This window comes from Engraulis encrasicolus, chromosome 10 (assembly GCF_034702125.1).
Source record: "Engraulis encrasicolus isolate BLACKSEA-1 chromosome 10, IST_EnEncr_1.0, whole genome shotgun sequence".
Classification (NCBI taxonomy): Eukaryota; Metazoa; Chordata; class Actinopteri; order Clupeiformes; family Engraulidae; genus Engraulis; species Engraulis encrasicolus.
Window position 1 is genome coordinate 21,233,579 of NC_085866.1, and position 12,108 is coordinate 21,245,686.

The 12,108-nt window shown below is 41.6% G+C and overlaps 1 protein-coding gene across 2 annotated transcripts in view; it reads left to right on the forward strand.

Annotated features, from left to right (window-relative positions):
- The first annotated feature begins 370 nt into the window (after positions 1-370).
- alx3 (ALX homeobox 3) overlaps positions 371-12,108 on the forward strand; it is a 17,158-nt gene continuing 5,420 nt past the window's right edge. For both annotated transcript variants that reach the window (XM_063209636.1, XM_063209637.1), the window contains exons 1-2: positions 371-761; positions 9,824-10,122. In XM_063209636.1, coding sequence (XP_063065706.1) covers positions 413-761; positions 9,824-10,122 — 648 coding nt within the window. In that variant the 5' untranslated portion in view covers positions 371-412. The remainder of the gene's footprint in view (positions 762-9,823; positions 10,123-12,108) is intronic.

Genomic DNA, 12,108 nt, shown 5'->3' on the forward strand with positions numbered 1-12,108 from the left:
CATTTTAATCGATTAAGTGTGCCGTTTTCAAAACCTATTATGGGAAATATTCTACTGACCATAAATCATATTATTTTGACATAGTTAGCACTCTTCAGAGATGTTTCTACCAACCACACACCCCTTTTTGCTTTGCTTTGTTATAGTTTTCTTAACCAAAGAAGAAATTAAATGGTTAATTGGAATGACAGCCACCACACGTGAATGAATTCTTGGCGGATTAAATCAGACTGCTGTCTCGGTCCCCCCTGTTTCACGGGTCTTTGTTTCTGATCTTCTAAATCCCACCCACTTGAAATGGAGAAGGAAAAAAATCACTCTCCCTCCTGTCTCTCCCTCCATTCACACACACAAACGTTTTCACTGTTAACCGAGTCCTGCATGCTCCTCGAAAGCCTCGCTGGACAGGGTGATGGATACGGAAGGTTGTTTGTCTTTTTCCTCGCCGCCAAACAGGACAACGCCAGAGAACTCGCCGAATTTGGAGCATAGTTCTGGCTCTTTCTTCCCCTGCGAGGAGCTGCAGAAAGTTCCGCATCTTCCTCCTCACTCGCATCGGCTGGGCTTGCGGGGAGACTTCTACGATTCGCCCAATGTCGGACGTTTTCCAGACGACTCCACGGACTTTACGCACGGCGTTCCAGGCTCGAATGCTCGGGCATCGCCGGGGAAACACAGCAAATACCTGGAAAATATGAGCCAGGATCAAAAAAGCATATCTTTAGGCGGAAAAACATCATTTTATGAAAGCAGCCCAGAAGGTAAGAAAGAGGCTGGTTGTGAAATTCATGACGTAGAGGTATAGAAATTTGCAACGGTTTGTGGCCTATCATTGGCGTTGTAGTAACCAAAGCAGTAAAGTAGAAATACACTTGTAGCACTTGTGTAGCACAATGTGTACAGTGTGCAATAGGCGCTTCAGAAGTTTGGCAAGAAAATTTAAAATTCTCAATTTAAAAGTAGTAGGCTACTAGAAATCGTCTGTAACACAAGACAGTTGTCAGGACTGGCTAAAATAATCTTCAATTCTAAATGTTTTGTCGAGGTAATCTGTTTCCTCTATGTATTAGTAGTAACCTACAGTAAAAGTAGTAGCCTAGTAGTAGGCTATTAATAATAATATGTTTATATAATGTAGGTATAATATAATATAATATAATATAATATAATATAATATAATATGATATAATATAATATAATATAATATAATATAATATAATGTAGGTATAATAATATAATATAGGGCATAATATAATATAATATAATATAATATAATATAATATAATATAATATAACATAACATAATGTGTTTATAGATGTGTCTTTCTATGTGTGATGGTGCGAACTAAGCTATCAGATATCACCTCTGCATCAAGATGAGTTTGGCTTTTGACCCTAGAGAAGAGCAAATGAGGCCTCGGTTTGTGAGGCTGCAGTAATGGCAGGCATGGCGACAACTGCTAACTGCATTTATTTCATCCATTTTTTATATTTATATGTGTGTGCATGTTTTAGGTATTCACAGTATTTGGCTTGATTTTATCTTCTAAATAAAACTATTGACTCAGAGTGCTTAATTTTATCTCATAAATAAAGTACTTGACTCGGAGTAACTTTCAATTATCTAGGCTACATTTCCCTTAATCAACAGCTTTCTGTTATGTCATATCAAGGGACATTGGCATGCTTCACCCTAATTTTCATTTACCATTTGCTTTAGTTTTAGGGGAGATAACGTTGAGCTGAGGGTAGTAACTGTAACTTAAACCCATGGACCGCTCACCTCTTAAATCTTACCTTGAGCAAACTTGTTTTTCCTCAACACATTTTTACGCCATATTGACTTTCTTACAATCTTGATATTTTAATCAGTCTCATGCATGAATTATGTGGGTTTCATGGAAAGGAATATAAATTATTCACAGTATAAAAACTAAATCATTGATGTAGCAGATAACCTTATAATTGCAGCTGGCCGCGCAAGCCTTTGCATATACAGTAAGAATAAAAACTCAACCCAAATTACTGTGACAACAATAACAATAATGATATTTATATTTTCAATAATGTGATCTAAGACTGTATAATTTATCAATAAAATGGTCTTCAACCGATTATAAATGGGTCTTTAACTTTATGAATGTGAGTGGCCCAAGGGTGGATGGAGAGAGATGAATAGCCCTTTCCCCTTTGTTTATTTCCGTATGTAAACCTACCCTAGACCTCAACAGACCTTTTGATAAGAACTTTTGATATCACTATCTCTCATAATATACAATGCAGTGTTTCATCTGTCGGCCAAAGATGGCGGTGGCTCCTTCTGCTCTCTCTCTCTCTCTCTCTCTCTCTCTCTCTCTCTCTCTCTCTCTCTCTCTCTCTCTCTCTCTCTCTCTCTCTCTCTCTCTCTCTCTCTCTCTCTCGGGCTGTAGGGATGCCATTGCATGTTTTGAAAAAGAGAACTTAAGGCACAGCTTCACTACAAACAAGAACTTCCTGTGGCTTGGATTACAGGCTAAAATAGTCCCCTGGAAGAATTCTGGCTGACCAGAGAAATCAACAGAGCCTTCTCCGCTGAGATTCATAGTTAGAAATAGTTTACCTAATGTTGTCATGGGAAATAATAATGCATAAAAAGATAGTGAAATAGATCACGAAATCAGCCTTTTCACTCTCAAACCCTTGAATAGATTATATTCTTTTTTTTAAAGCTAGTTACTTGAATGGTCCTCTCAATCTGGTTCTTCAATCAAGTTCAATTGAAAGTGATGAGTCTGCTGATCAATAACATTGTGTGAAAGGTTCTTCAAATTAGAAATGGAGTCCTTGAGAAGAATTCCAGCCCACCAGAGAAACAAAAAAAGTCTTGTCCACTCAGGGTAGTAGTTTACTTAGTTGTTCGAGAATTAATGCATTAAAAGAAAGCAAAAAGATGACACACACTTTTCCGCTTGGACAAATTCTTCACAAAAAACAAAGTTGCTAAATAGTTCCTTCAATCTGTTTCCATGGACAGTGCAAAGTCTGTGTTGGTCGATTATATTATGTGAAAGCGTTTTTACATTTATATTTTCCTCCGAGCTACGTCAAATTGCTGTCAAATGGGTTTTTCAAAGAACTGTTCTCTCGTTGTCTGTATTGATACTTGTCCTTGGCCTTGTTAAGAGCTGGTACTTATTATTTTGTGAATCTAAATTTGCCTCTGTGCATGGAAACTTGCAGTTTGCTGTTTAGGGTGGCTTAACGTTAACTAGAAATAGTTTGAAAGACACACATGACATTCTGTCCAATCTATCGCATCAGACAACACCACAGCATACTTCAAGATCAGCACACAATGCGCGCACGCACACACACACACACACACACACACACACACACACACACACACACACACACACACACACACACACACACACACACACACACACACACACACACACACACACACACAGATATTTGGGAGGGAGAGCTTAGGACTTCATCCACTACCTTATCCACAGCACCAGTGTGTGTGTGTTTCTTTCCTCTGCATGCGTTGAAACAGTCAGGGGGAAGAGAAGAGAGAAGAGAGGAGAAGGGGGCATGCAGAACTTAACCCTTTGATATCCTGTAAACATTGTGGGGCACCACAGGTCCCTATACCTTCAAAGGCGGGCTTGGCCCACTGTTTTGTCTAGGGCTGACTAGTGGGAGAGGACCTCTGAAATGAAAGGGAAACTACAGCTTTAGCTTTGTGGGTGGGAGGTCAAGCCATGAGGTGGGGATGTGTGGTGAGATGTCATTTTAAAATCTTTAAAGGTTGACCTTTCGAATGTTACACAAAACGAGCTGACTGAACACACTAACTGCTATCAATAACAAATAGGCCCCATGTTATGACAATAAATGCCAGAAATGTAATAAGGTCATATCATAGGTATATGAAACCATTTGCATGTATGCAAATGTTAAACTTTAAATTAGGCCATTGATGACTATTAATACTCTCCTGTCCCCATAGCGCAACATGGGTGTCCAGTTCAGTGTAGATTTGACCATGTGGAAAATTACAAAATGCATTAATTTGTTGCTGTGTGCAGTTTACACACTGATCCAGGATTGACTGCGCATTTGAACTCACAAAAGGTCAAATAATGCACTCCAAATTAAAGCCATAGAGTCTACAACATTTCTCTCAAATTAAATTTAGTATTTTAGTCCGAGAGAGAAAAAAAACTCTCCACATGCGCTTGGCGTTGAACTGTAGCGAAAGGTCGCCGGTAATTGTGAATGTCTTACTGTGTTGAGTATGCGCCTCTGTGTGATTGGAGATTTAATTACGGGCGCGGGTGCTTACTGTTTCGGCTACCCATGATGCAGCACAAGCTCTAAAACACTTTTTTACGACCCCGAGCTATAAATGTGATTAACATCAGGGTTCACATTTAAATCTTAAAGAATAATTCAATCACATCTGAGAGGATCTATCATGGACACGGCATTGCTAACTGTGCCATGATTGTGGAGATTACTGGGCAGCGGTTCCTCTCGTCAGTGTCATATGGTGAAGGGAAGCATTACACATTGTTTTTAACTCAGTGTCAGTTGCAAAATACGTTTGGAAACGCTATATCAAAATAATAACAATGGAAAAATCTTTTAGTTTTCAAAATAACGTGTTGTTGGCTATATAGGCCCAGTACATGCCATGGCCTGACCCCATAGCTGAATTGCGGGTGGGTATCCTCCTTTCCTCTTGTGCGTAAATATAGTAATTTTCCAGTTTTCCATATGTGAAAATGATTTGCCTATTTCTGGTGTTTTGTTTTATTGGAGTTAATTGTAAATTCATATTGACAGCGCGCTCTCTAAAAAATAGTTGTTGTTTTTTTGTATTTCCGCACCATTGCGCTGTGCGCTTTTTGGCACACCTTGCGCAAAAAGCCGTATGCGTTCACGCAGCCGTTACAATGATGCACCCAAGTGTTCCATTTGTTACAATTTAATGCATTTATTTTGCGCTTCACGTAGGCTACGTTGCCAGCTGTGTGTAGACCCATGTCTCCTTTTACATTCGGCAAAACAGTTTGTTACGACCATAGGTTAATAATATAGCACTCATAGTGGATGTCGAATGGAATCAGGCTGTTCCTGCTGTGGAGGAAAGCGTTTGTGTCCCCAATATTCAATGCTTTATTTACCGTAGGATAACTCTTGCAGGGAAGTGTTAATAGTAGAACGTTTAAATCTAACATACTGATCAAAATAATATGCACAAGCAAACGAGATGAGGATTTACGCTCAGTTATTTATTTTTTCGTCCTGTGAAAATTTCCACACAATTTGTAGGGTTACTATTGTTTTTTCAGTGGGTCTAGCCAAGAAAACAGTTAAAGGCTCCACGTCATCTTTGGCAGGTTTTTTTAGGCCTATATACAATATATAATTAATGAGTTATATCACAATTTCATGCCAGATGATGGGAACGGGCATCTTATGCAGCTGGTTTATTTTGCGGGTGCTGGCGTTAGTAAGTTTGTTCTAATTTTTGCATCTATCTGCCTTTGGGACAACATGGGAAAGGTCATTTCTGCTGAACTCCTCCTTGCTCTCCCTGTCCGTCTCCTGAGGAAAACCAACACAAGCTTGTCATGTCCCCGCGATTAAATTGATCCCAGTGTAGTGTAGTTTGCAGTTTTTATTTATTTTTAACGTCAACACACAGGAAACATTGAATGGCGTGGTTAACTCAACGCATGTCGACCGTAAGCTATCTGCTGCAAATACATAAAAAACACATTAACCACATTGTTTTGACTCAATTATTATCAGTGTTGGCTTTATAACAAATGGGCCAAACAATACCACGTGCTATAGGCGTATGCCTACTTTTAATTCATTTTGCGCACAGCATTAACAAAGCTATTCCCAATTAAATAATTGCGACTGTCGACTGTCTTTAACGTATTTGCTTTTTGTAAACAGATGTAGCAGAACATTTGAAAAACTCTTTCCCACGTTTTTTCCGCAACTTCTTGGACATTCTCAAAATCTGGGGAACAACCTACCACTATTCTCCACACATTTGTGGAGAATTCCAATTTAGTTTGGGCCTAAATCGACCATGTTACACCGAGCTACGAGGGAATGCATAGTTAAAATTGGGAATTGTTAAAATCGTGTCTGCTATTAGGCTACAATCGGCTTTATGCACTTCATTCATTACCTTGAAATGTCACATTTATATTTTATTTCTATTTATATGTAAAATTATAGAATATGCTATTTATATTTATATGTGCATTTAATTTTTCATAGCAATCTTTCTCAACTTTTTCTTAATTGGACAGTGTTCATGGCAAACTGAAAACTGGAAAACGCACTGTGCTGCCTCACAGTGCCAATAAAAATGTTTGTTGTAAAGACCTTCTGCTTCATAGACTGCACCACACCAGGAGCATGCTGTAAAACTCCTTAACAATATGAATTAAATTATAGGAGCATGCTGCTTGGATTTGTTGGACTTACTGGTAATTCTAACTTAAAATGCAATGCACACGGTTAAGTTTATGATGGTGTTATTAAGTGAAACCAACACACACACACACACACACACACACACACACACACACACACACACACACACACACACACACACACACACACACACACACACACACACACACACACATACACACACACACACACACACACACACACACACACACACACACACACACACACACACACACACCTGGTCCTGTGCAGCTGTTTCTTCAATACAGTGTTAGATGTGTGTTCATGAGTGGTGCTATCCCTGACTCTCCATGCCATTTTAAGGCAATACCATGGTTGGAATGGCCATAGGGCATACAGGGCACTTGCCCTGTGTACTGATAATGTTTTTTGCCCGACTCTCCCGTCAATGTGATTGGTTCTCACACTGGGCCTGTTTGTAATAGACCTAGTTTGTAATGGATAGCATTTTGGCTGTTGGTGATGTTGATGGTGAAAATAACTTACGTTAGATGACCAAAATGTTGACACAGTCTTCATCGTCTCTATCAATGCCTGGTGGACCGGTCTTGCCTGTAAATGCCCAGCCTAGGCCCATCTTGTCCCCAGGCTAGGCAGGCAGCCGCTTGGGGCCCCCAAGCCCCTATATAGTGAATAACAGTTCACACTTTACTACGGTAGTGGCAATTTTATTTCCAATGTTCATTCTTTTGAATAATCACTTGGGTCCCCACATTACCCTAATCGCCTCTGATGCCCGGCCTGACTTTTTCTTCCTGGCCTGCCCTGGGCAATACAGTATATATGGCACTGTTGACCAGTAACACACCGCTCCTAACTCAGTTTCCATGCACCTCTTAGCAGGACTATAAATTAGCCTACCTTTTTCCATCACTAGCCAATGTGGTTATAACCGCGGCTCCGTGCTAAGGGTCTAAGATGCACACCATTCCGCCATCAGGGCCACTGACAGCTTTGGCTGGGCCCAGGACAAAGTAATCTGAAAGGGCCCTCCATCCAATACATTCAATGTAAATGAGGACCAAATTATGGGCCCCATCTTTCTGGGCCCGGGACAACTGACTGTCCCCCCTTGTCGGCTTCCTGCCACCATGTGGAACGCTGTAGTAGTCGTTAAAAAGATGTTACTACAATAACACTGTAGATGTACCACACAGTCTTCAGTAATGCATTATCACTTGGCCACTGCTATTTTGGTAACAGATGATTTAGGGACAAATCACTGGTCAAATCGTACTGACCATTGATAGCTCTCGGTCCACATCTCTCTCTCTCTCTCTCTCTCTCTCTCTCTCTCTCTCTCTCTCTCTCTCTCTCTCTCTCTCTCTCTCTCTCTCTCTCTCTCTCTCTCTCTCTCTCTCCACATCTCAGTTCCCATGACTGTCTGTCTGAGCAGGCAGTACATCTCTCACCACCAATAGGACTCAGGCAATAATGCTCTTTCCCTGAATGGTCTGTCCTCCTGCACCCCTTAGGTGACAAGTTCCTGGCTATGCAACAGACATCCCTGGCTCTGTTTCATGGCCTCCTTAGGATATTCGGCTTTAACTAGGGCAATGTTGTGTTGACCAATAAACCAATCTCTGGTTTTATGTTATCCGTGATATGACTCCACATGCATGGAGGGCATGGTACCGTTACTATCACACTATTTTAATGACTCACCACACAATACTTACCAGGCATGCAGGGCATGGTACCATTGCTATCACACAATATTAATGACTCACCACACAATATTAATGACTTGCCACACTATATTAATGACTTGCCACACTATATTAATGAGTTATCATGCATGGACGGCATGGTACCATTACTATCACACTATATTAATTTGTGATCACTGTCTAGGCCACTCCTCATACCTTCCTCAGACGACAAGTCCTTGGCTATTCTGTAGATATTAAGACTTTCATTGCAAAATGATGTACCCACCATTTTTGACTTTTGCATTTTATTATTGGAAATGACAGAAGTCCTATCATTTATGAGTATACTTTTTAAACCTATATAAAATGCATTTTCCAATGCAATGCAATGGAATGTCCAGTACAAAAATGTCAATTTCTTAAAATGTTACAAAATGGATATACAACATTTTGCAAAGAAACTCTTCATAGGCTATCCCTCCATGACTGTGCGTTAATGTCCACACTGACAATACATGTTCTGCCTCACCAGTGATAAATGTCTTTCTCTCTCGCCTACACTATCATGGTACTATACTACCATGACATTACTAAGTGCCTTTAGTAATACATTACGACTTGGTCCTTGCCATTCTGGTAACAGCCAATTTATAACAGGAGCCATGTCTTAATGGGCTAAACCACATTGATAAATGATAACTGTCTCTCTCTCCGTCTTGAGGTGAAAAGTCTCTGCCTTAACCACATTGCCAAATTATAACTGTTTGCCTGGTTCACACCAGACCATATCGCAAGAGATAGGAGATAGGAGACCACCTCCTGAATTCCTTGTAGGGAAGGTGTGGTTTATGATTGGCAACGGCCGTCTATTGGCCATTACAAATCATTTGGTATACGTAGTTCATGGCCAATCATGTCAGTTGCATTCCAACAAACTGTAAGCTTCCATTCATCAAGTATGCTCGTCATCATTTTCCCCACCCCTCTTTGCCTTCGATTTGGCTCCCTACCTATGGCTAGCGCTTTGGGACCAGCATCTTTCCTGACATGTCTTTCAGATAGGAACGATTGTGCAAAGCAGCATGGGAGTTCTCAGGCTAGATAACTGGCCCTCTGCTTCTTGCCCTCCCTCTGGTGTGGAGTCTCCATGACATAGCTATCTCTCCGCAGGCTACAAGTCTTTGGTTATCGTTACAGTGAATCAATCACCAGTCATAATCTCTAGTTACAGTACAGTACATATCTCCTTCCAATTTAGGTGGTAAATTGATAGATTAGATTAGATTGAACTTTATTGTCATTACAAAAACACCACAGTGATAAATGCAACAATGCAGAGAAATTCAGTGTACAGTAAGTCACCAATGATTACTAAATTTCTGGCTAAATCATATTTTTCTCCAATCCTAGCCTCTTACTGCAGATCATGGGCCTGTCGACGGGCCTATTCTCTCTTTCCTGAAAACCCTCAACTGCATCATAACAATATTACTGACTTGGCCATTGCAGTTTTGGTGACAGTAAGCTGATAACATAGGCTCTGCGCTCTTAACGCTAACTCTCTTCATTCCCTCCCCCCAGGTCATTACAGTTTTGGTGACAGTAAGGTTATGACATGCAAAGAGGTTAACTCTCTCTCCATACCCTCCCCTCAGGTGACAAGTCCCTATCTAAGCCGCTGGGCTACCCCTCCTCACTGGACACAGACTGCTGCGGTAAGCTGAAGGAGCCCAATGGCCTGTCGGTGTCGGGGAGCCTGGGCAGCGGCGACTCCATCTCCATCGCGGACTCCATCGACCTGTCAGGGAAGAACAAGAAGCGCCGCAACAGGACCACCTTCAGCACCTTCCAGCTGGAGGAGCTGGAGAAGGTGTTCCAGAAGACACACTACCCAGACGTGTACGCACGCGAGCAGCTCGCGCTCAGGACGGAGCTCACCGAGGCACGCGTGCAGGTAGGAATACTATACACACACACAGAGGTGTACGCTCACGCGCACGCGCACACACACACACACACACACACACACACACACACACACACACACACACACACACACACACACACACACACACACACACACACACACACACACACACACACACACACACACACACACACACACACACACACACACACACACACAGATCTGCATCAGGTATCTGGTAACCAGTAACGGAAAAGATAGATTTAATGTTAGTTAAATATTTACCTGTTATGTTTTGAATTTTCTAACCAGAATGCATCAAACTGGCAAAGTGTGCATGCGCGCTGCATAGAAAATAGGCTTTGGTGGGATGGCCGTAAGCAGAGAAAGTTGTCAGACTGCAGAAACAAAGAATAGAGTAGAAAGCAAAACCCTGTCAATACTTACCTTTATGTTTAGTGTATTGCTTTTGTTCTATTTGGAAAAGAAAACCGGACTGAGGAATTAAATCCACAAACGTTATTTCCTCTCTCTGTGAGTGCTTTTACTGGACTATGTATCAGGAACAACTTACTACCATCCTCATTGGCGTTTGACAAACTTTGCTACTACACGCACGCATAATGTGTATGCATCATGAGAACAACTAGAACTGAGGACTGAACATGTGCAGGTAGACACAGGCGTGCGTACACACCTATGCACACACACAGACACACACACATGTGCGCGCGCGCACACACACACACACACACACACACACACACACACACATACACGCGCTCGCTTGTACACATGCACACATGCCCACTCACACGCACACATGCACTCACACACTCACACACTCATTCACATACGCAGTCAAGGATGCAACTACACACATTCAAACGCATACACGGACTCACAAATAGCTTATTCCCACATCCGCAAGCGTGCACACACAAGTGCATGGGCACGCACAGGCACGCACAGGCACGCACAGGCACGCACAGGCACGCACAGGCACGCACAGGCACGCACGCACAGACACACACGCACACACACACTCACGCACGCACGCACGCACGCACGCACGCACGCACGCACGCACGCACGCACGCACGCACGCACGCACGCACTCCCAAGCAGCCTGCTCGGAGACCTGAACGGACAGAAGCATAAGCAGGTGTGCAGGTCCTTAAACACACACAATACTCTGATATGTAAACACTGTAAACATATGAATAGAACTCACTGAAGCATGCCTGCAGGACAGGTACACGCAAATATGAAATACACAGTATGCATGTATGCAGTCGAAGTATGGATGTGATAAAAGCAGCTTCTCACAAAACCAGTGAAGCGACACACACACACACACACATATACACTCACACACCATTAATCTATTCTACTGTGTGCTGGGATATAGTATTTCTCATGGTTTTTCCATCCGACGACCACATCCCCTCGTAAATAACTTCAAGGAGCGCTACCACACCAGTATTACTGACCTCACTGGTGGTCTTCCGACTAAGCTTTGAGAAACACTGGTCTAGAGATCTGGGTGTCCCTTGGATTAATTGTAAAATATATATGTATACTGCCCCAAAAAATTAAAGGGAACTCCAACCTTACTTAATAGGTCTAGAACGCGTCAATCAGACAAGTCTATCAGAAAACTCATGTATTAAGTTCATTATGTCTAACTGTTTAACTTAAACACTTAGGGTTTTCTTTTGCCTTAAGACATGTAAATCAGACAACTGTTTAAACAGCCCATGAAATCCTATTCTACTGTGTGACTACGTAAACGAAGAGCTTCGGTGTAAAATGACTTATATCCATTTTGGAACATTTTGGGAAATTAACATTTATGCATGGGTATTGCATTGCAAAATGCATTTTATATAGGTTTGAAAATTATGTTCTCAAAATATTTTGAATGGCAAGAATTCGCACATAGATGATAGATTGGGTAGCTCTTTGAGTGCCATGGACTTGAAAACGAGTCTTTTCAGAATGTATGGCACA